The sequence below is a fragment of the Benincasa hispida genome, chromosome 9 (assembly GCF_009727055.1).
Source record: "Benincasa hispida cultivar B227 chromosome 9, ASM972705v1, whole genome shotgun sequence".
In the NCBI taxonomy this organism is placed as follows: Eukaryota; Viridiplantae; Streptophyta; class Magnoliopsida; order Cucurbitales; family Cucurbitaceae; genus Benincasa; species Benincasa hispida.
Window position 1 is genome coordinate 80,504,427 of NC_052357.1, and position 25,481 is coordinate 80,529,907.

The 25,481-nt window shown below is 32.4% G+C and overlaps 2 protein-coding genes and 1 long non-coding RNA gene across 3 annotated transcripts; 2 read left to right on the forward strand and 1 right to left on the reverse strand.

Moving 5' to 3' along the window:
* The first annotated feature begins 13,987 nt into the window (after positions 1-13,987).
* On the forward strand, positions 13,988-16,230 carry LOC120084435 (protein IQ-DOMAIN 1). The gene is made up of 5 exons (XM_039040214.1): positions 13,988-14,349; positions 14,451-14,699; positions 14,859-15,086; positions 15,159-15,272; positions 15,372-16,230. Exons 1-5 carry the CDS (start codon positions 14,284-14,286, stop codon positions 16,050-16,052), a joined length of 1,338 nt encoding a protein of 445 aa, XP_038896142.1. The 5' UTR covers positions 13,988-14,283; the 3' UTR covers positions 16,053-16,230.
* A 133-nt stretch (positions 16,231-16,363) lies between these two features.
* Positions 16,364-19,071, reverse strand: LOC120084434 (cytochrome P450 711A1). Its single transcript, XM_039040213.1, has 5 exons — positions 18,691-19,071; positions 18,094-18,246; positions 17,241-18,021; positions 17,054-17,149; positions 16,364-16,954 (listed from the first exon to the last, which is right to left on the reverse strand). Exons 1-5 carry the CDS (start codon positions 18,930-18,932, stop codon positions 16,625-16,627), a joined length of 1,602 nt encoding a protein of 533 aa, XP_038896141.1. The 5' UTR covers positions 18,933-19,071; the 3' UTR covers positions 16,364-16,624.
* A 253-nt stretch (positions 19,072-19,324) lies between these two features.
* LOC120084436 lies at positions 19,325-20,344 on the forward strand. Its single transcript, XR_005483722.1, has 3 exons — positions 19,325-19,461; positions 19,553-19,607; positions 20,189-20,344. It is a non-coding gene; the product is annotated as an uncharacterized LOC120084436 (long non-coding RNA).
* Positions 20,345-25,481: the final 5,137 nt, after the last annotated feature.

The window sequence follows — 25,481 nt, forward strand, 5'->3', positions numbered from 1 at the left end:
CACATAATTATATCACATATAATTACTAATTCCCTTAATTCTAATTCGAATGTTTCAAATTAACTTATGATGCTACTCTAAGGCTAATCTATTTGTGAGCTAGTAGGGGGACCTCATGGACCTACAGATCATGAGCTCCAACAATCCGAAATTAATTGACTAAACTCTTTATACCGAATTAACCCTCATTCGTTAACTACTAGGTCACTCCACTAAAGTCCAGAGTTGCACTCCCCTCACTGTAGATATATTATGTTCAATCGATATAACCATGATTAGTAAATTAACCCTTCACAGGTTGTTCGTAATAACTGATGGGTCAAATGACTATTTTACCCCCGAGATTACCTCTTGTTCCTTAAGTCCCACTAATCCTCTAATAAACAATTGGTTTGTGATCCGATCATCAAACTTAGTCCTCCTTAGGCCAATGAGAGGATAGGGCCCCTTGTTCAAGACCCAAAATCAGCACTTAAGGGAACAATCTATCTACTATCCCTAAAATCGAGTAGAAGTGAATTTCATCTAACACTCTATGTCCCCAGCTATCTAACCGATCTTACCCTTAAAATGGAGAATTATTGAGTCGACACTGTTGAGCCAACCCTCACCTATGCAAATCTAAGGATAATCTCGAATAAAAAGAAGTTCATAGTTAGCTCAGGATTAAGGTCAAGTTACCAAGGTCATCGCTTTGAAATAGTCAGTCTTAAACAGTAAACAATGTTATAAAATAAAAGTGACTTGTTTCGTGGTCTGATCTTGCGCAAACTCATTGCACAGGATACCCCCACTCCTCATGTCATTACATGTGCGAATTATGATCACTTCGTCTGTAGCACTTTACAACTTCTTGTAACAACTACAGAGTGGATCGCATCCAATAGTGTTATCAAAATAAGGCACCTAACCTTATTCATATACTATAGACCATTTTGACTATTTACTCGAACCTGATCCACTTTTATGTCTCCACATAAAGTTTAAGTACTCATGTAATAGTCATGGATCTTTTAGTTTATTGGATTTATTTCTAAAACGAAATAAGCAATTCATATATTCAATAACAAGGTATTGAATTTTCAGAATAAGTTTTATTGTTTACAAACCATGAGTAAGACATAAAACCCAACGACCCTATCCATTACTGGAGTTTGCATTATTCTAACCCCTATGATGAGGCCCTCCAAAGGGATGGTCGCTCTAGGACGACACACAAGCGGACCATCGAAATCTCACGACGCAACCTAATGGAGGAGACCGTGGGATATGTTGACACACGTCCCTCTCCCACTTACTATGAATACTTTCCCTATTCACCTTATTATTGATCCATGCAAACAATCTTCTAAGGGAGGCCGCTCCTAGGGTGACACGAAACTGAGTATGAATTTCACAGTGTAAACTCTTGGGGACATGAGAGCTAAAATTTGATATATCATATATATCAACTTCCTCCCACTAAAGTATTCTAATATTTTATTAGGATTTTATTATACTTAGTTAAAACCCCGGCTAGTGAATTTTTCTAAGTCCTTTAAATTTGCTTAATATAACATTTATATTGAATAATTTTTAACAATACTTGATTTCATTTATTAAACTCTTTTAATAAAATCAATGATTTATTGCATTCTTATAAAATAAGGATAGTTGCAAATATAGACATTAGACCCAAAGTATTAACAGATATAACATAATGTAAAAAAAATATTGCAAATATGACCAAATTTAAATAGTCTATCAGTGATAGACCATATTATTGGTAGGAGTCTATCAGTGATAGACCAATCACTGGTAAGAATCTATCAACGATAGAAGTCTATCTCTAATAGACTTGGGAATCTATTAATGATAGAAGTCTATCGTTGATAGACTTATCTATATTTACAATTTTTTTTAAAATGATGTTATATACTTGGTTATTATTTCTAAAAATGTTATCAATTGCAATTACCCTATAAAATATTTGCCCAATTCACCTTTCAGGTCAGTTCCCAGGTGGAGGTATTTCATTTCCGTCAACTTAAATACCCCTCCTAGACAGAACCTTCCTTAGACAAAGGTCTCTTATGGGCAATTATTTTATAAATTTAATCCTTTATTGAAATTCATTTTAATCTTATTAAAACAAACGAAAAAGATTTACCTATTCCTAATCCCATTACAAATAACATAATCCAATTTTAAATAATTTAAAATAATTTGGACCTATGTTTGCATGCAAATTAGATTATAGATTTTAATCAATCTCATTAATACTATAACTCTTTATAAATTAATGAATTATTTAAATCTATAAACACATTAGGCATTCACATACATCATTCCACTAGAACAATTTTAATATATAGTATGATGCATGGACATGCTTAGGTAAATCAAACATCACTAACATAACTCTTATATTATGATGCATGAGCATGCTAATTCGATCGTGCATATAAAAAATATAACCTTTTATATTTAATTATGATGCATGTACATGTTTATCCTAATGTGGGTATTTTTTAATCTATATGACATACAATATGTAATATGAATTCAAAAAATAATTTAAAACATACATCCAATGCATAATTAAATTAAACAGTAAAAATTGGACCGATTTTGGTAGCCTAATGCAAAATTAATCTATTAAATTAATATAACTATCATATTAATTTAATTCATTAATATAAAATAAAATTACAAAAGAGGAAATAAGGTTAAAAGAACAGCAGTCGAGATGTCCGCACGCGCCACCTTGAGTTTGTCCATCTTCGGAGCGTTGCAACGCTGCGACTGTAGCCCAACGCCTCTGCCTTGCAGTGTTGCAACGCTGCGATTGCAGCGTCACGACACTGTGCAGTAGATTGCTTCAATCCTCCTCGTTTTTGGCTCTGAACTTGCCCCAAACACTTTCGTTTCTTCCCAATCTCTTCAACAACCAATGCTCTATCGATCGACACAGATTTACAGACTTGAAGCATGAATTAAAACGCTCAAAAAAATACAACGGGCCCTTACAATTTAAACAAATTAAAAAATAATCTAGTGCCAAAATCGAAAACATCTAATTTTGTAAACCAACCATTCAAACATTTGATAATGTAGAATATGAAAACCCACCTCTAAACGATTTTTTTTTTCAAAAAATACAAAGAACGTGGATTCAAGAAATTGACTCGAATACCAATTGAAGGGATCGAATCCCCTAGCGGAAGCATCTCGTGTGAGAATGTCTTGCATCCCGCGATTCAATTTTTACAATAAACAAAATCGTTATACTAAACTGAATAAATAAATACGTAAATTAGCATGCTATTGGGAAAAGGGTTATAACAATTCTTACCTTTGTAGATTCCCCAAGCACCACAAACAATCCTCTCCAAAGTTTCAACGAATGGATCTCCAAGCGGTCTTGATCACGAACAACTCTTTGAGAAATCTTGAACACTACAACGAGAGTTACCTCGTTATTCTCTGGGATTCCAATAGAGAGATATGTAGTATCCAACTATTGGGAAAAGGGGAGGAGAAAAGTGTTTTGGAGAGTTGAGAGGATTTATGGCTTAGAAAAAATTTTGCACAATAACACTAAGGGGACGTTTGGGGTAAGGAGTTGGTTATTATAGTCCTAGGTTATTATAGTTGGGTTATAATAGTTTGTGTTTGGGGTATAGATTATTTTAGTTTGGATTATAATAATATGTTTGAGATGTAAACTATTTTAGTTTGAGAATGAAATAATAAATACTGTAGTAAAGAATAAAAAATGATGAATGTAAAATAGAAAAAATTGTAGCAAATGGGGTTTTAAAATAGTGTTGTAACTAATTGGAGATTAGAAAATAGTATTTACTGTAGTAAACGGTGGTTATTATGGTCTTAGGATAATCCTTGTCCCAAACATCCTCTAAAGAGTTGAGTTTTTCTGTAATCAAAGTGTGTGTTCTAAAGGACCATGGGAGGTTTTTATATATAGAAGAGTCAAGCATCTTTCCCAATACTTTCCTTTTCAATAATTAATTAAATAACATTTATTTAATCAATTAGCTTATTTAATTAAATAACACGTATTTAATCAACTAACCCAATTAAATAACATTTATTTAATTTGTACAATCAAATAACACTTATTTAATTTTTTACTTGCACGATAATTAAATAACTACTTACAAATTTAACCCAATTTAATGTATACATTTAATTATCATATACATCTCATGTATTTATGCAAAACCTCTTCATTAATTCATTTGAATTAATTTGAATCTTATTCAAATATTGCTCTCCAATTTTATTATAGATCATATCAATAATTATTTATATATTAATCTCATTAATATATAGTTTTCTCAAATTAATCTCTCTTAATTATCCTTTAGTGAGCTAATGAGGGGACCAAGTGGACTTGTAGATCAAAACTCCAATGACATGAGATTAAGTGGTTAAACTCATTAACCAAGTTAATCAATATTCGTTAATTGTGGGTACACTCCACTAAAGACTTACAGCTACACTCTTCTCACTACAGATATATTTATGTATCCACGGATATAGATCAATACCAGCAAGTTAGTCCTTCAAGAGTGTTCGTAACTCCAAGTGGGTCAAATTACCATTTTATCTTTGAGTTACCTCTAGCTTCTTAAGTATCAGTGCTTCTCTAATGAACAACTTGTTTGTGGTCCTACCAATAAACAGAAATCCTCTCAGGCCAATGAGAGGGTAAGGCCCTTTGTTCAAATCCCCGAGACACCACTTAAGGGAACACTCTTCTACTTACCCTCAAGGAGGGAAGAAGTGAATTCCATATGGTATTATTATGCTCCCAGGTCCTCACTCAGTCTTGTCCCCAAAATGGTAGGTATATTGGGTCAGCAATCTAGCCACCCTCACCCATGCAAATGAAAGTACAATCCCTCGTGAATAGGAGTTCATAATATACTCAAGATTAAGACTAAGTCGCCTAGGTCATCCTATTGAAATAGGAACCAAACTAGTTAACGGTGTTACATCTAGTGGTTACTATTTCGTGGTCCAATCTTATGCAAACTCATTGCATAGGATACCCCCTCGCATGTCACCTACACGAACGTGTTGGATCATTATGTCTGTATCAAATAAAAAGTAGTTCGTATCCATAGTATTACCAGGATAAGGTACCCAGCCTCATCTCTATACTATAGACCCTTTAGGCAGAATCTTGAACATTGATCCCTATATGTCCCACCATACCAGGATAAGGTACCCAATCCTATCAACCCTATCTCTATACTATAGACCCTTTAGGCAGTATCTTGAACATTGATCCCTATATGTCCAACATACCAGGATAAGGTACCCAACCTTTATCTCTATACTATAGACCCTTTGGATAGTATCTTGAATATTGATCCCTATGTATCCCAACATACACAACTTTGGATGTTAGTTTATTGGATTTAGGGTTATTAAGACAAAATATACAACAATAAAAATAATAACATTTATTGATTTAATATCTATAACACTTTCTTGATGATGGTCAATTAATAACATTTACTATCTACGAATTTTATGGCATAAAACCCAACACAAGGTTTATGGATAAAATAATAAGAATCTTCCAATAACGCAAATGATTGCGCACAGAAACTAATCGAGGAGAGAATGAGAAAATTAAAATTGTTCCTCTCTAAAATTGATTGCATGAGAAGAGGACAAATATCGATTTTGTTCCCCTTTTTTAGAGAATCGTCGAAAAGGATGGATCGTGCGAGGAAAGGATGAGAGAATTGCCGGAGAGGATAGATCGCATGAGGAAATGATGAGAGAGACGCCAAAGAGGATGGATCATGCGAGGAGAAGATGAAAGAATTTTGACAAATCGAGCGAGAAGTGTTCTGTTGAGAGGATGGAGAAGAAAGTCATGCCAAATTCCATTTAAAATTAAGGCTATTTTAGGAATAAATAAAAAAAAAATGAATCGGATATTAAGGAAAACATGCTATATTTGTAATTTGTTCTAAAAAAATGTTATATTCTTAGTTAATTACCCTCAAAATGATACCTATTACATTTATCCTTGTTTTTACTGTTTTAACCCAAATGTTTAACATCTTTGTTAAATTTCAAGTTTGCATCCATTTTTGTCTAAGACTTAGTTTATAATATTTATTGATATCAAAATTCCAATAGGGAAAAAATTGACATGCACATAATGATGATGATAGTGAATTTATAATTTGGAGGAAGATGTAATATCCAAGACAAAGAAAAAAATCTATGATATCAAAATTAGAGATGTAGAACTGTAAAATGGAGATTATGTTGTAAGTTTTGTTATCTCATAGGAAGTTATAATAGTGTATATATAGGGATATTGACATATTATTCACCCTAATCTTCTTAGAACTATTATGATTCAATCTAATTAGCCAATGGTCAGTTACCCATGAGAATATTATTATTATTTTTTTCTTTGAATTTTCTAAATGTAAATTTTAGTTCATAAACTTTAATGAATAATTATTTTGCTTCTTGTTTGGTAGTTTGGTGTTGATTTTATGGTAGAAGAATAGATTATACAACAATTAATGAGGATTGAACCTCCAACCTCTTGAATCGGAGTGTATTCCACAATACCACTAAGCTAAATTCACTTTGACATCAAAATTAAATTTGATGGTTCTTGATTGAGAAAAAACAATAAAATGACTAGGGGTGTTTAAATGACCCGACAACCTAAACAACTTGGACTATCCAATCCAAAATGTAAGGGTTGATTGGGTTGGGTTGGATTAAACTTTTTCTATTTTATTAAGTTGGGTTGGGTTGCAGGTTGACTAAAAAAATTGGCAGGGCTAAAAAATTGGGTTGACCCAATCCAACCGGAAATTTATATATATATATATATATATATTTGTTTATAGTTTGATCACTTTGTATTGACTAATTTGTGAATTTTAAATTATTATGATATTTATCTTTGTTTAAAGTTTGTAACAAATATCATATATATTTGGTATTTGACATTTGAATTTTTGAGATTTTAATTATTAATCATGTGTTGTAGATAAATTTACATGAATATTACAGGACAACCCAGTCCTACAACATTTGGTGTCAAGGAAACTTAGTAGGAGATTAATTTCTAGATAGGTAGCTACCATGGATTGAATACTTGACTTCTTAGCCATCTATTGAAACTATATCTTATTTTACATATTTTAAATTAAAAAGAAAAAAAAAGTTATAACCTAATAACCCAACCCAACTCAACCCGAATTTTAAGGGTTGGGTTGGATTGGGTTTGAGATTTTATCTGGGTCTTTTGGATTTTCAATCTAACTAACTTCTAGAAAATACTCTCAATTTAACCCAATCCATATACACCCTTAAACATGATAATTATTTAAAAAAAAAAGAAAAGAAAAGAAAAGAAAAGATTGGTGACTAGAATATATTTTCTCTAAGATCAACTAATCAAACTTGCACTTCATATGTAAATGACAATAGTGCTAGCTACTAGCTAGTAGGGGGAAAAGTTACTCCCAGTTGAGATTAACCTGCTGCCAAACTTAGCTTTTTGGCTTATCTTTTCGTAGGTCACTAGAAACATTTATGACCTCACAAGGTTTTTCAATTCAAATTATCTTTTAAAAGGAAAAAAAAACCATTGATACAATTATAAATCATTAAAGATTAAAATAATTGGTCTGAATAAACCAAAGTTAAATTTTGAAAATTAAACAAATTAATTTTTATAAACTTATTTTTCTTTTTGAAATTTGACTCAGAATTTAACTTTTATAATTAAGAAAGATACAAATAATTCTAAGAAAATTGGAGGAAATACACTTAATTTTCAAAAAATAAAAACAAAAAATAAAACAGTTACCAAATAGAACTTTAATACATTAATATATTAAATATAAATGCAAGTCTAAATCCCTACTAATTAAAATACTAAAAAAACAATGATAACAAAAATCCTCACTTCAAAAATTTATCATAAGTTGATTTATTAAAAAAGAATATAACAATTATCATTTATGTTGTATTGTTACATTAAACTATAACAAGTTTCCTCTGATTTCGTTATAAACAAAATAAATTTTGAGTTTAGAAAAATCATTCAATGTAAAATGTTTAACACATTTTTTTTAACCTAACACAAGAATTGTTTTATTTAAGTAATTAAAAATTAAATAATTGCAAATATTTTTTAATATTTTTTAAAAATTCTAATATAGTATTAAAATAAACTCAAATTTGAACAAATTGGCCTTCATTTAAAAGAATGACATTACAAACAAACAACCAAATATTTAGAAAAACATTTACTTACGACGTGTACCAAATTATAATTTTTGTATTTTCTAAGTTCTAATTAATCGATTATATTATTATTAAAAAGTGTAATTACATTATTTATTTGGAGGGGGGGAAAAAACAGGTGCCGTTGGATTTCGCGTTATTTTGACGATTGGTCGACACAGATGTTACCAGCTCGCTGTCCAATTGGGGAACCCAGATGAATTTAATAATAGTGATATTTAATTATTATTATTATTACTTTTTTTTTTTTTTTTGAAATTTGAATTTAATAAATAGTGATATTTAATTGTTTTGTTGTGTTGTATAAAATATATTTGAATTTTGAAATGGAAAAGGTTTTACTTTTACTGGTGTATTCGATAACGACAAAAATGGACATTTCAAAGAAAAACAAACGAAATCTGTAAGTCAGACTTAAATTATTTGGTTTTTTAAATCAATTTGTTGATTGACGTAAATTTTAATTTGTAAAATAAATGAAGAAAAGGATATCATTGACTTATTATCTTCTTTTTAACCATTTTTGTTCATGTATATCAGAAGTATGATTTTTTCCCCCTAAAACTCTATTATTAGAATTTTTTAAATATATATTTAATAATATTTTTAAATCTGGTCTAAAATAGATATTGAGTTTTTGCAAAATATTAAAAGAGTAATTTAAAAATTTTGCTAAATTATACAAAATACCACCAAACTTTGCACTTTATGTCAAAAACACCCTTAAGCTTTTGAAAGTTTAAAAAATACAACTTCCAAAATAATTTAAAATACCTTTACCCTTAGTTTTGAATGGAACCCATAGTATTTTGTGTGAGAAATACTCCTAAACTTTCAAAATTTTCAAAATACCCTTAAACTTTTAAAAATGTTTTTTTTTTTTATTTTATTTCTTTAAAAGGTATTGTATAATAAAGAAGGGGCGAGAGAATCGAACCTCTAACTCGAAGTTGGTAATACAAGCACGATGTCAATTGAACTACACTCATGCTAGCAAAAAATTGCAGGTTTCAGTTTAGGTATGTGGACTATAATAAGAAGAAAAAGAATAAAGGAAGCACCAACGGATCTTAAGACTTAAATGTTTCAACAAAGTTGTGCGTTAGTAGTTGAGTATCTGTTAATAGTCAAATACATTTTTTTTTGTTTGAGTACTTATCATTTTGGTATGTTTTAAGGGGAGATTTTGACTTCGGAATTTTGTGTGATTTTATGATTTAACTTAAATTTTTTGTTGCTGAGAAAATTGGTGTAAGTCAAGAATTGAAAAATTAAGAACAAAAATAAAAGTATCTATATATATATATATATAAAATAAGGATATATGTATAATTTGTTTTAAAATTGGATTGTTTTAACTTAAAAAAAAATTCAAACAAATTGATCATCATATTAACAATATGTGTATTTTTTTTAATTTTTTATTTTAAAGTTATTTTTGCAACAAGATATTAACGGGTTTTGTTCATATACTAACGGTGAAAGTGTTTTTGAACCTTTTTTTTTAAATTAAAAGTATTTTTGAAAATTTTGAAAGTTTAGGAGTATTTTTTAAATAACGGTTTCCATCCAAGATTAACGACAAGAGTATTTTTAACTTTTTTTTTTAAGTTTAAGGATATTTTTGAAATTTTTGAAAGTTTAAGAGTACTTTGACAGAAAGTATAAAGTTCAAGGGGATTTTTTATGATGTAGCCTATTTTTTTGCATCATTGCAACTTCCTCATTTGAAAAAGAGGAAGATGCAAAGAAGTGATGAGCTCTAAGCACTGTGAAAAAAAAAAAAAAATTGTCTTTAGCTTCAAATCATCCGAATAAAAAACGCACTTTTAACTTAGCATATTTACTCTAGTTAAATTCTTTTTATGTTTTCTATAATTTGAGACTGGAAAAAAAGTGTGTGACTAGTTAAAAACTTCAAGTGAGTGCTCTTATAATTGAGATCAAGGAAAGAATTTTGTGTGATGTAACCATTTTTCACATTGTGAATTTCTTTTTAGTGGACCAAAGTTGTTATCCGATTTTGGAATTTTCCACATAAATTTCTATGTGTTTTAGTTGTGTTTTTTTGTTTTTTTTTTTTAATTTCTCTATTGTTTTTTAAATTATTCATATATTAGAAGTAGAAGCTTTTTCCAACCATAGAAAAAATAGAACTACGTTTACAATATATTTTATGAGAGAGCCAAATTGCAAAGAATATTGTTCCTTTTCTTTTTTCGTAAGAAAAGAAAAACAAAAAAACATATATATAATTCAACTAACTCAAGCATTGTTCCTCTTCATGTTATGTTTTTGAGAAAGCTTATACAATTGAGATTCTATGTTTATAAAACTAATGGTGATTTTGGAGGTGACTCTGGTCGTCTTAACTCGAACTAAACTCACTTGCATAATAGAATCTCACATCAATGTGGTGTCTTGTCCAATAAATTTGATACTTAACTTAATTTATACTTCAAATAATACTGTTGAGTAAAACAATGTAGCATTGCCTACCTTTAGAGGTGAGGTGTTCCTCCATCTATACTTAAGCATTCACGATAAATCCCAAGAATCTGTGTTTGTTGGTTTTGCAGTGTTGTTGATGGCCGTTGGAGGCAAGTTTGATAACTTGTCAGTTCACTCGAGACTTCTTTATTCATTTTTTGCTAATGAAAAAAAATCTTCGAATTGACTATTGTAATCTAGGAAATATCTTTCATCTTTAAATTTAAAGTTAATTTGATCAAATAAGAAAAAAATTTTCAAGAAAGTGAAAACTATTATCAATAATAGCTAAACTACATCATTTGTCAACCTACTTTAAATTTGGTGTCAATTTCATTCAACCGTATTTAAAGTTTTATAATGATTAAAATTTACCATATGTTGTTATCAATTGTGACAAGTTAATTCATGGCTACAAAGTCATTGAAAAATTCAACAAAAATTAACTTGTCATATCGCATGCACTCCATAACAAGATTTACCAAAATAAATATTGTTATAATCTTCACTCTAAACAATGCTTCAAAATCAATCTTTTATAGCCAATACGAACATATAGTTTAATATTTATTCAAATGAAATAATTCTCTTATAATAAAGTTCAAATATTTTTAAAGGAAAAATATATTTTTGGTCCCTAAATTTTGGAGAATAGGTATATTTAGTTCCCATATTTCAAATTGATCATTTTAGTCCTCGAGCTTTCTTGAATAGGTTTAAAAGATCTCTCTTCTATTAAATTTAAATAAAAAATGATGAAGAGTGACATGACGTAATGTGTTGGAAAAAAAATATATGAGATTATTAGAGATTCAATCTATTTTCAAAATTTATTTTCATAAATGTCCAAATTGTTAGTATTTTATATATAAAATTTAATGGAAATTTTGGACGAAAATACCCCTTGTGATGAGCAATTGAAGAGAAAATATGTGTTGGAAAAATCTTTCCATATTTACGAAACACATTCAATGTTTGAGAAAGAAAATGTATTCATTATATAATATTAATTAGTTGAGATTTTCTTACCATGTTCAATTGGAGAGAAAAAAATGTATTCTTTTTTTTTTTTAATGCATTTCGCATATCAAATAGTTGAGTTTATTGGGGATTCATGTTATTTTTAAATATACCTTAGAATATTATATTATATTTTTTCAAATGATCTAAACCAATATATGAAATATACTAGTAAATATATTTGATATATACTCAAATAGATAGTTGTACCATTTGAAAGTTTAAATATACGATATCCCTATGAAAGTATAATATATAAATTACGAGTATATATTGTTTAACAGTATTTCTTTATCAATTTTACCACAATATATAAATCACAGATTAATTCAATGTTCAACATTAAATATAGTATATATTATAAATTTTACTTATATCACAATATATATCATAAATTTGAAGTAATCGAAAATAAACAAAAATATCTACCACAATCTATAAATCACATACTAGTTCAATGTTCGACATAGAACATATATATCTCACAGAATTTTAAGAGAGAAATTGAAGATGTAAAGTTATAAGTATTTTAAAAAATTGTATGGTTTAATATTTTTTCCTACTAAATTAATGGTTCAGGACCAAATGGTAATTGGGATTTTTTTTTTTTTTTTTTTTTTTTTTGTAATTTTAAAGTCAATTTAAACATCGTTGTAAATAATAGAAAAGTTAAACATAATTGAAATATAGGGTATCGTGTGTTATTATCCCTAAAAATTTGTCATTTTTAGTACCAACCTTCCTTTTTCTCTTCTCTTTCTTCTTCGTCAATATTTCTCTTCATTCTCATCTCTTTTTCGTTACCAAAATGCATAATTCTTTAAAATTTATGGACTAAAAAGATATTTTTCTTAAGTAGGTGTCGAAACTTTGATGTCATAAAAAGAAGAGGGTGGATTATGAACTCCCAATCAATAACTTCCCACTATTATTTTTCTAAACGAAAAAAAAAGGTCGGATAAAATTCGATGAAATATAAAAAAAAACACAAGAGACGACAATACTGAAACTTTTAGAAGCAGAAAGTCGAAATTCGATAGAACTTAAATAGAGCATTGGATTCCAAAGGGAGGGTGAAATCGGACGGTGGGATTTCACTACGAGGACTATGAAATAAAGAGAAGAATTAATACAACAAATTTTAGAGGAAGATTTGTCAGATTGTCTTTTGGTCTCTATCTAATAGCCGTGCCCTTGCTAGCGTGCCTTTTCATGAAAATATAATATTATATATATATAATAATTCTTTTGGTTAATATACGGTAAATTACCAAAACTAACCCTAAGTTATGAGTTTGTTTTAATTCTACCTCTGAATTTTGAAAATTTTCATTTTAATTATTGATATATGTTTTAAAACAAATTTTGTAAACTTTTGTTGTTAACTTTGTATCTACTTATTTGAACAAATCTAAACACATACATGAAAAAAATGCAAGTTGCAGTCATGCAACCCATCCAAATATACAGATAAAATCATTTTTTTATAAAAGAAAGTCTACTATGTGGTGGAATTCATTGGTGTGCAGTCTAAACTACACAAAGATGGCGGCTATGTAGACTACACCCAAGTTTTTTCCTAAAAAAATAAAGACATGTAAACATGTGTGATTTATACTTATGTTGTATTCATTTCAATTCTTCTTTCTGGTTTTTTTTTTCTCACACTAACTCTTAAATTTACTTCATATATTTGTTTTGTTTACTTAGAGTAAGAATACAATAATGAGAGATTTTTAAAAATAGAAAAGTAAGAGAAATTATTTATACAAAATAATAAAATTTTAATCTTCTTTAATAAATGTTAGTAAAAGTCTACTAGTGTCTATCAATGATAGAAGCTGAAATAAAAATGGATAAAAGTCTATTAGTAGCTATCAATGTTTTTTTCTTTTTTTTATTATTTTTATAAATAATTTGACATTTTTTTTATACGTGAAAATTTTCCTACATTAATTTTGTCATATATGAAAATTTTAACAACAAAAACTTTCCAAAGTTGCTTCGAGGGAGAGAGAAAAAAATGGTTAGGCTTGAAGGTCAAAATGAAACTTTTCTACGGGGGCTAATTTCGTAATATCGTAAAACTCCAAGGGTAAAAAAGGGATCATGATGGCATGATGAAATCGAGCGGGAGGAAGCCCCACTAAGCGACCACCATTGTTATTTTTTGAAATTCAAATGCGAAGCGTTCGTTGGTTATCGATGAATCTCACTTCAATACTCCACTTTCCCTCAAAACTAAACTAAACCCATCTCTCTCTCTCCCCACCACCCACAAAGTTTTTAAATTTTTGGATTTCAGTTGTTAGAGTGCAACATTTTCCCCCTAATACCCAAAAAGCCTGGAAATTTTCTCTTTTTTTCTGTCCTTAAGACACCACTGCTTCTAAAGTTTTGACTATTTGATCTCCATCATTTTTGGCTTTCATTTAATACTCATTGCTCTGTTTCCTCTCTGATTTGATGGGGGGTTCTGCGAAATGGATGAAGGTTTTCATAGGACAGAAGAAGTCTGAAAAGGAAGACAATGTGAGCTAAATTCTGGGGTTTTGTTTTTTTATGTTGTTTTTGTTCTTACCCAATCTGTTTTTAAAGCTTGGAAATGGTGATTGTTTGTTTGTGTTTTACAGGAGAAGTTGGGTAATACTAAAACTAAGAAATGGAGGCTATGGAGAAGCCCATCAGGGGATTTGAGCTCTGCTTGGAAAGGTTATAAAGGGGGACATAAAGCAGCTTCTGAAGGCTCTGATTCTCCTAGAGCGGCTGATTCTTTTACGGCCGCCGTCGCCACTGTCCTCCGTGCTCCGCCGAGGAATTTTAAGGCTGTCCGCCAAGAATGGGCTGCAATTAGGATTCAAACTGCATTTCGTGGTTTCTTGGTACACTTTTTTTCTCTTCATACTAATCAGTTTCCAAGTGTTTGACATGAAACTAGAATCAAGTTCACTTAAAAAACGGCTGTTTGTTTGGAGTCTCTAACTTAGCTTTAGGACACTATGTCAAGTTCTTTAGTGAGTTGGTAGTGGAACTTTTTGCAGTCTAGGAGGGCTCTTAGGGCCTTGAAGGGAGTGGTGAGGCTTCAAGCTCTGGTGAGGGGTCGTTTGGTGAGGAAGCAGGCAGCTGTTACACTGAGGTGCATGCAGGCTCTGGTTCGAGTCCAAGCTCGAGTCAGGGCACGTCGTGTGAGGATGTCAGTCGAGGGGCAGGCTGTGCAGCAATTGCTTAACGTACATCGCAGCAAGGCTGATCTCTTGAAGCAAGCTGAGGTAGGAGAATATGTTATTATGATATGTATGTTAAAAGATGGTATTGAGAATAACGATTTGGTTGATTTGCAGGAAGGTTGGTGTGATAGCAAAGGGACATTGGAAGATATCAAATCTAAGTTACAAATGAGGCAAGATGGAGCATTTAAGAGGGAGAGAGCAATTGCTTACTCTCTTGTTCAAAAGGTATAGATGAGAAACTTTTGATCACATATCCTTCGTCGGTTTTTCTTTTGAGAAAGCATATTTCAGTTTGGTGTTTTTTGTTTATCTTTTGCTCTCCAGCAATTGAAGGCAACACCAAACTCAACTTCACGAACAAATGCTTCAATTTACGCCCTTAAGAGTTACGAGTTCGACAAGAACAATTGGGGATGGAGTTGGTTGGAGAGATGGATGGCAGCGAAGCCATGGGAGACGAGGTTGATGGAACAATCCCGCACAGAATCATTTGAGGTCACTCCGCCTTCAAAGAGCTGTATCGAGTCTGTTGTGTCTAAACATTCCAAAGGTTCTGAACCAAGTTTAGTGAAAGTCAGGAAGAACAATGTATCAACTAGGATTTCTGCTAAACCTCCCTCAAGTGGGCAAACTCGTTCTTGTTCTAGCCCAAGTTCTGATTTCTGGTATGATGAAAGTTCTGCTTCATCTTCAATCTGTACGTCGACAACTCCCGCGTCGGGGCATGCTTTCTCAACCGCTGAAAGAACAGAGAATGGCAGTTACAGTAGGCCGAGTTACATGAACCTTACAGAGTCAACAAAGGCGAAACAAAAAACAAATAGTCACTTATCACACCGAGTTCAAAGGCAGTCCATGGATGAGTATCAATTCCTTCAGAAGTCAGCAGCTTTCTCAAATGGGGATTCTAAGAGCAGTGCTGGCTCTGATTCATCAGTCAATCCCTTTAAGCCATTGATGCTGCCAACACGATTGGATAAGAATGGAACAAAGTTAAGATCATGAGCAATTACACAGAGGCTCGCTTAATCAAATCAGCTTTGAGATTGAAACATGTTTCTGGTAATTCTAGAAGAGTTCTGCACCGCCTTATTTCTTAATTCCTGCCATCCAAATTGTGTATCATTCGAAAGAGTTGATATTTGTTTCATGTCCAATGGAGAATGGCTCGTTCTTTGTATTATAGCTCTCGGTGTTCATTAGTTTTTATTTTGTTTTTTTCCCACTTCTGCAAATTTTGCTTAGAACTCTTGGCCAAAGTTTATCTTATCTGGATGACGTTGACGTCCTTGGTTCAGCGATGGAATAGACGTGTAGTGCAATAATGTCAAAATGATCTTATCTGCAACCGATTTGTTTGATGGCAACTAGCAACGGATGGATGAAATATAGGAGTCCTTTTTCGACAAAAGATGATATGTTGTTTATGTAATGTCAAATAGTTACTAACACCATAGATAGTTTTCTTGATGATTATTATATTGGAATCCTAAAATGATAATTTGTAGATTAGAAACATACATAACTGATACTTATTGTACAAACTGATAGTGAAACCGAAGTTATTGTAGTGCCATCTATTTACGGTTGATCACTCTGAGCTTGACACCATTTTTGAAGTTGAGAATGACACCATACTCAAGTTCAAGAGGTTGTTCCATAGAGAGGGAATGCCGAAATACAAACTTCCTATACAAATGAATCAAAGAGAGTTTCAATTCCTGAAGTGCGAATTTTTGACCAATGCATGCCCGAGGACCAATTCCAAATGGAATTAAAGCATAGGGATGCCTTTGTTTCTCTTCTTCCTCGTTCGGATCAAACCTCTCTGGCTTAAATTTATCTGGTTCTGGAAAGTTATTTGGATCCTTGGCAAGAACTCCAAGTGCTAACCAAACCCATGTACCCTAATCTCATCACAAAGTAGTGTATTTCAATTAGTTAGATTGATCGACTAAGTTGCTTGAAGACAGAGATGCATCAGATGGTTTTTTCTATTGAATTACCTTTGGAAGAAGATATCCACCAATCTCCACATCTTTAGATGTCTCCCTAGCTACTAAAGGGGAAACGGTGTAGAACCTCATAGATTCTTTAATCACCTGCACTCATTTGATTATGAAAACAATGAAACTCCTTCATGTGAGAGGTCTAAAACCATAGAAACGAGAAGAATAGCCTATGTTACTTAACCTGATCAAGATATGGAAACTTCTGCTGAAGATCATTAGCTGTTGGTATTTGATCTGATGGACCAAAGTTGTCAATCTCTTCAAGCAACTTCTTCTCGACTTCTGGATGTCCAGCAACTAAATATACAACAGAGGATAACGTGAATGCTGTGGTAGCTGACCCAGCAAGTAAGTGTTCGTACGTGACTGCACTGATATAGTCTGGAGTGAATACATTTCTTGATACAGTCTCTGACTCTCTTGCTCTCAAAATGAGTGATAAGAAATCTTTTGAACCTCGATCGTTACGCTTCATTCTCTTGTCAACAATCTCATTAAGCCGACCACTCAACTTCTGATTTGTCCGGTCAACTTTCCAGTCCATGGTGAATGGTATTCTCTTCAGGACTTGTCTAAATGGTTCTTGGAGTATAGGGACAAGTAGTCCCAAAATGATTGAGAAGGAACCCGATAAATCCATCTTGAGCTGCGTTGTGGAGTAGATATGTTGATTTATGAAGTCCGAAACTTCATCATTTTTACTGTCATGGTCATTGATACCGAAAGTCTTGGTTGCTTGTGGATTAGAGAGCCCAAAGTTAACACCGAAGGCTGCTGTTCCAATTACATCAGTGGTCAATTTGAGGGAGAGATTGGAGAAAGGGATATCTTCGTCGACAGAGGAATGGAGAGTTTGAGTTGCAGTTTCAATGATTGACTGCATGGTAGGTATTAGTCTCGTTAAATGAGCGGGCTGATAGACCGATAGTATCGTGTTTCGCATTGTTGACCATCTTGCATCCCTGTAAAATTAAATAGAGGCGTTAAGCAGTTGATAAGTGTTTCTGCCCTCTTAAGAAAAAGATAGAAAGTACCTTGTGAAGAAAAGACCTTTCTGATGAAGCGGGGAAGCTGATATTGGAGAAGGGACACTTCTATTTGGGATGTCCTTGAATTTCTTGATACCGACTTCTTTACAAAGCTCAGGGTCTGCTATAATTATCAATGGCTGTCGACCCATATGGAACCTGCTTGATTAAAAATATAATTGGAAGAATTTCATTAATACAAACAAAAGCAACATTTCTTCCCCTAGACAGAGGCTTCAAGGGTTTCCACCCGTCACTGTATGTTTGAGTTAACTTTTAATGTCGGCAAAACGAATTATAGTGCAATCCCATCAAAATCTTTGGCCACTAGCACATTATTACAATCATTGAATATTGTCACGTTGTTATTCCCTTTTCATTTCACATCAACAGACAACAAATTCCGCTTGTCTATCATACAGCCATCCATCGAGTTTGAAATTTGCAGGTGATATATAGAAAAATTTGGCCTTTTATATTAAGAATTTTACGAAAAGAAAAGCTTTTTCGAGCGTGCAAGTGAACAGGACCATCTCGAAGGAAGCAAAAAGGAAGGAGTTTTTGAGATAGGGAAAAGTCAGAGGACGAAGACAGGAAACTGACCTGAAGATAGGACCATATTGGGAGGCAAGAACAGAGAAAACATCTGGGCCGTACTTAGCCAGCAAGGGAAGGTGTCCGACCAGCGGAATAGCTGGTGGACCAGGTACCCTTCTCACTCCCCAGTACGGTCCATAGAAATAGACCAACCCACCTCCCACGACGCACAACGTCGTGAAGAATATTGCACCCAGTGCCATAGGCACACTCGCCATCGCTGATTGAGAAATGGAGAAAAGATCCATTTTTGACGATACCCAACAGAGGAAAAGGGAGCAAGAGAAAGAGAAAGAGAAGGTGAAAGGGAAAGGGAGAGAGTGCGTTGACTGTTGGGTTAATTTGGTTGTGGTGTTTGGTTTGTGTTTAAATAAGGCAAATGGTGAGGGAAATGAAAATGGAAAGGAGGGGAGTGGCAGTGGGAGTTTCACTAAGGTATGTACTTTTGTCGGTACACGAATGATTAGAGGAGTGGAAATTATGAAACGACCATTGAAGTCCTTTTATTCTTTCGTTATTCTGCTTCGTTGAAATGTTTGGATGGTGAAGAATTCATCATATTCTGCAGCCTACTTCACCTTTTTCATAATCGTCTCATCTAGTGGCACCTATTTTCTTCTTCTACACCCCGGAGTAAAAGAAGGGTACAACTGAAGAGATTATATTTGCAGAGATGATCTTAAGTTTCAACTAATCCATCTAATACTGTATAAATTGTATATTATAGATGTGTATTCGCCCACCTTATTCTTTATCTTACAGAAGCACTTTCAGACAGTAAGTCCGTAATATTCCAATTTTGAAGGCAAAGAATTAAATCCTGTGTACGTCGTTGATTTCATAACACATTGCGCGAATATTCTTGTAGGCGTGGATCTACCTGGAAAATGAAGATTCTCTTGAAGCCGGTTTTGTCGTAAATGGTACCAGAAACAGACAAATTAAATTTTGGGGATAAATCGTTTTCATTGAGTTTTGAGTATATTTTTATTTGTTCTTCGTTTTTTCAATTTCAAATTTACTTTCAATTGAATCTATAGACTTCAACATTTTATACTTATACCTTACAGAATTCACTAAAGCCTACTATTTTGAATCATGTGAGTTAATTTTCTACTAATGAATCTAAATTTATTAAATTTGATTATAATTAAGTCAATTTTCATTAGTGAATTAAAAATTCATTATATAATTATTTGGAGTTTCTATTTAAAATAAGCCTATATTATCTTCCCATTTCATTTTTATACAAAAAAAAAAAAAAAAAAACTATATTCGTCTCTCTATTTTACTAGTATTAGTGACTATTTAAAATTTAGTTATTCAAGTATATATATATATATATATAAGCCTAAGTTTTTGTGTATCTCTCCTTCATGCATAGCTTAGGGTTTCGTATACATGTATCCATTGATATTACTTTAAATATATATAAAAGGAAACTTGGTTGGACCCCCCTCCTGTTCTCTACTTTCTTCATCTTCTCTCTTTTACTTCTTCTCAGCGGCATGAGTTGCAAGTGGTTGCCATCAATGGCGTGATGGTTGATACAGGTGAATGATGGTGGCATGATGAATAGTCGGTTACGTTGGTGAGAGAGGAATTGATGGTGGCGCAATGGATGGCGAGAGACGAATAATGGTGACGCGATGGTCGACGTTGATGGCTGTCTCTTATACACATCTAGATGTGTATAAGAGACAGGCGCAATGGATGGCGAGAGACGAATAATGGTGACGCGATGGTCGACGTTGATGGAGGTTGCCGATGATGAACAACGACGCTGCAGTGGGTGAATCTGGACAATAGCGCGTGCAGATCTAGTAGGTCGACGGCGTAGCTAGGCACGGATCTAAGGTTGGGCAGGACGGGTTTATTTCAAATAATCCATATATATATGGTCGATCTAGTCTGAGGTTGAAAATGGATGCACAACGGATATGAGTGTGTTTGTATATTTTTTTTTTTTCAATTTCACTTACAAATATATATAGATGTGGTTGCAATAGTGTCTATCATTATTGTTTTAATATATACTATTGTTTAAATATAGTTAGTATGCAATATTCTATTGTATATCCGGTCAACGACAGGGGGCGAAAAGATTCGATCGATGGTGTGGGGCAAGCAGATCCGATCAACGAAGCGGATTTTGGGCGAGATGAAAATGAAGATGAGGAGAAGAAAAGATGAAGATGGGGAGGATCTTGGACACACAAACCAAGAAATAAATGTACATATATACTGTAATATAAATAATAGTTTATTTTATATAAACGATGATGATTTTTGTATTTAGATTTCTTGTTTACACTTATTTATATGTTATGTGTTGAACATTAAATCCATCTGTGATTTATATATCGTGGTAATTTTGTATATTTCCGACTACTTTGAATTTATGATATATATTGTGATATAAATGAAATTTATGGTATATATTGTGATTTATATTGTACTATCATATGAATACGATTATATCGAAACTTTCAAATACTACAACAATCTATTTGAGTACATTTATATTTCATATATTCGTTAGAATATTTGCAAGCATCTAATACAATGTTCTAAGTTATATTTAAAAATAACCATGAATTCACCAGAAAAACCAACAAGTTGTCGTGAAACCAGTTATATTTGAGTACACATCAAATATATTTACCAATATCTTTCAAATATTTGTTAGAACATTTCCAAATAAACAACATAATTTATTACATAATATCAAAAATCAATATGAAAAAAAAAAGGAAAATAAAACCATATTAAATGTCATTTTCTCTCTCCATCATTAAGGGAACTTCGAAAATGAAAAAAAAAGTGTATATATATAATAATTATATTAATATATATATATATATATTATATATATATATATATAATATATTATAATTTTATAATATAGTATAAACGAAAAAATTGTAAAACTGTCCAAAATTGACAATAAAAGACATCTTTGAAAAAAAAATCAAATTTAAAGACATTTATGAAATATATGGCCCAAAGATGATTTTTAATGTAAAAATCCCTAATTATTTTAAAATAATTAATTGAAAGTTAACACTAAAGACAAGTGAACATTAGTGGTTGCTATGTGAGTAAGAGTGTAAAGTCAATAAATCTAGAGACCAAATGGAAACAAAACTTAAAATTCAAGAATAAAAACTATAACCTTCTGAAACATACATACTAGAAAGAAATTAGGTTCAAAACCTAGGGTACAAATGACCCTTTAAATTAAGAACTAAAAGGAAGTTGTTGGAAACGAATCCCTCGACGAACAGAAAAGGGCAGCAATCGATCAACTTAAATGGCGATCGGCGGAAAAAAAAACCTGCAAAACGAACAAACGATGAAAGCTAGCTGAGTCGTGAGTCTTGCGCTCTTTAAAATGTTTCGCAGCTCTACCCTTTTGTGCAAGCAGTTCAGAATAAGTTCACATCGTCTCAAGGATAAAATCTGATAACACTCGGGAATGTGAAGGGAAAGTAGCAGGAGGAAGAATGAAGTGAATGAATGTTGTGACTTCTCTGTCGAAGATCACTTCATTTTATAGGCAGAGAGCTCAATTATAAATTGTGCACTACGCAGAAGTGGAGGACGCGCGCGAACGTCAAAAATGGAAAAACATGGCGTACGACCACATAAAGCGTAGACGATCATTCACTCCATTTAACAAAAGAATAAAATAAATAAAGAGACGTTATGAAAAGAAAGAAAAACATTATTCATTTTTATTATTAAAAAAATAATTCCACACACGCGCCTCGTCTCGCCACGCCGGTCGGAAAGCAACGGTGTGTGCGTGTGGATGTCCACCATATCCACATTTTCCTATCTCCTCACCCCCTCTAAATTATGGATACTCCTTGGGGCCCAAACCCACAAGCAAAGGTGGGGTATATGAGGAGGTTTTCCAATGATAATATAACTAATGTGGGATTCCCTTTTTCTTTTCTTTTTCTTTTTTTTTTTAATAATTTTTCATTAACAATCCCTCACTTAAAAATTTAAAACAAAAGAAAACTTTTTTTCATAAAGTAATATCAGTCTGTACAATACTGTGCATAAGTAAACATGTCTTACTACTTGAACCTTTACATAGTGAAGATGATTTAAAATATACTAAAATAACTCGTGGTTTTGAACTCTATCTCTAACAACATCTCACACACAACATTATTAGGGTGTAGTTCGAAAGCCCATGATGTAAGGCCTAGCACCTACATTCCGATTTAGTGAACGCTCTAGAGAATTTGTCTAAAATTTCCTAGGAAGCGGCCTCCACTTCCACATTCACATAGGTGAAAGTAACTAGGTACCTCACTTGACATCAAGTATAGATCTCATTAAGAATTAAGTTCAACCTTTCTTATGCTTCACGATATCATGCTCAGACTCTAGATCAAAGGAAGGGAACTCTGTGGTCATTTTAGCATGATTCACTTCATATCACTTGTGGTCAGTTATTACCCATTAAACTTGTTTCTTGGGATCTACACTCTACAGGTTGAGTTTTCCTCACACGTGATTCATCTTAGGCATGAATCCCATCTTTTCGGAGGTTTTGAAAATCATCTCTCTAGCTAGTCCTCTCCTCAAAGGATCTACCAAGTTTCATTAGTCCGTATGTGATCCACTCTAACTATACCAATAATGAGGAACTCGCTAATGGTACTGTGCTTACGACATATCTGTTGTCTCTTTCTGTTGTAATAACGATTCTGAACTTTTGCAATTGCTGCAGTACTATCGCAATGGATCAATATGGTTGGTACCAATTTTTCCCATAGAAAGAATCTCTTATAGTAGACTTCTAAGTCAATTTGCTTCTTCACTAACTGATGTTAGTGCTATCATTTTAGATTAAGCTAAAATAGCCTATTTCTTGGACTTTCAAGAAACAACTCTACCTGCTATATTAAAAATATAGCCATTAGTAGCCTTTGAATCATTTGAGAGGGAGTTCCAGTCAGCATGTCGAACCCTTCCATGATAGAAAACTTCTGATAATATAATCTTAGGTTCTGGGTTTTTTTCAAGTATCTTATAACCCTTTCTACACCATTCCAATGCTCTATACTAAGTCTGCTTATAAACCTACAAAGTAATCCTACAACATAAGCTCTATCAGGCCTAATGCAGTTAGCAGCGTATCTGATACTACCTATGATGCTCACATACTCAAATTGACTAACACCATCTCCAGTGTTCTTGAACAACTTAACACTATGGTCACAAGGAGTACATGTTGGTTTAGATTTAAAGTAATTATATTTCTGTAGAATTTTCTATATAATGAGATTGATCTAAAAAAATTTCCTTTTCATACCTAATTACTTTTATGCCTAAGATTACATTTGCTTCTCCTAAGTCTTTCATACCAAAGTTTGCACTAAAAAAGGATTTCACATCATTCATAACATGCAAGTTTGATCCAAAATTAACAAATCATCTACATACAAACATATGTTAGTGCATAGATTGTTTACGAACTTATAGTAGATGCATTTATTGTTGGATCAACACCATCACACAACGGAAGAAATCAAGATCCATAAGTATTCTAATTCATTAATTTTGGTTGAAAAGAAACATGCTAAAAACGGTTGGCCAAACCAACGAAATCTCCATTTCTAGCTGCAAAATCCTCTGAATCCTTGTGTAGACCACCATAAGATCTTCCTTACTATCCTCTTGGTGCTCTAGATTGAGTTGTGGGATTCAAAATAAGCTGGAATCAAAAGGAATAGGGAGAAAGCTCATTGAACATAACTCATTGAAGAACACCTTCTTCATCCAAATTTTTCAGCAAAAATTCAGTCGATTCTCCCTTCTTTCTTCACTCCAATCTCTTCAATATATTGCACTATCATGTAAAGAGATGTGTTGCATGAGATGCAACTCATGCTTGGAGTAAACCAAAGGAGAAGGTGGGTTCCTTGTAAGCTACTTGAAGATGAACTTTGAAAAACCCATTTTCAAGTTTTATGTAATTTTCAATTTCTAAAATCCTTTTTTATTTTAAAATCATATTTTATTTCTAAAATCAAAATTTATAAATTTTACAAATTAATTTCAAAAATTAATTTTCTAATAAAATTAATAAATAATTATTTAAACAATTTAAATCATTCTAATTAATTTAATATCTAATATTAAATTAATTTTTACACAAATTCATCTTCATATATTTAAATTATATTTAAATATATTTTCTCCAATTTCCGTTTGATTCTAATTTGAACGTTTCAAATTAACTTATCACACTATTATAGAGCTAATCCATTTCCGAGCTAGTAGGGGGACCTACAGATCATGGGCTCCAACGATCCGAGATTAATCGGCTAAACTCATTAGACCGATCTAACCCCATTCGTTAACTAATGGGTCACTCCACTAAAGCCCATAGTTGAACTCCCCTCAATAGATATATTATGTCCACTCGATATAACCATGATTAGTAAGTAACCCTTCATAGTTGTTCGCAATAACGGCTGGGTCAAATCTCTGTTTTACCACCGAAATTACCTCCTATTTCTTAAGTCCCCACTAATCCCCTAATGAACAATTTTTTGTGATCCAATCACAAAAACGAGTCCCTCTCATGCCAAATGAGAGGGCGGGATCCCTTGTTCAAGCCCCAGAATCAGCACTTAAGGGAACAACCCAGCTATCTATCCAGTCTTACCCTTGAAATGGCAGTCATATTGAGCCGACGCTGTTGAGCCAACCCTCACCTATGCAAATCTAAGGGCAATCCCAGATAAACTGAAGTTCATAGTTAACTCAGG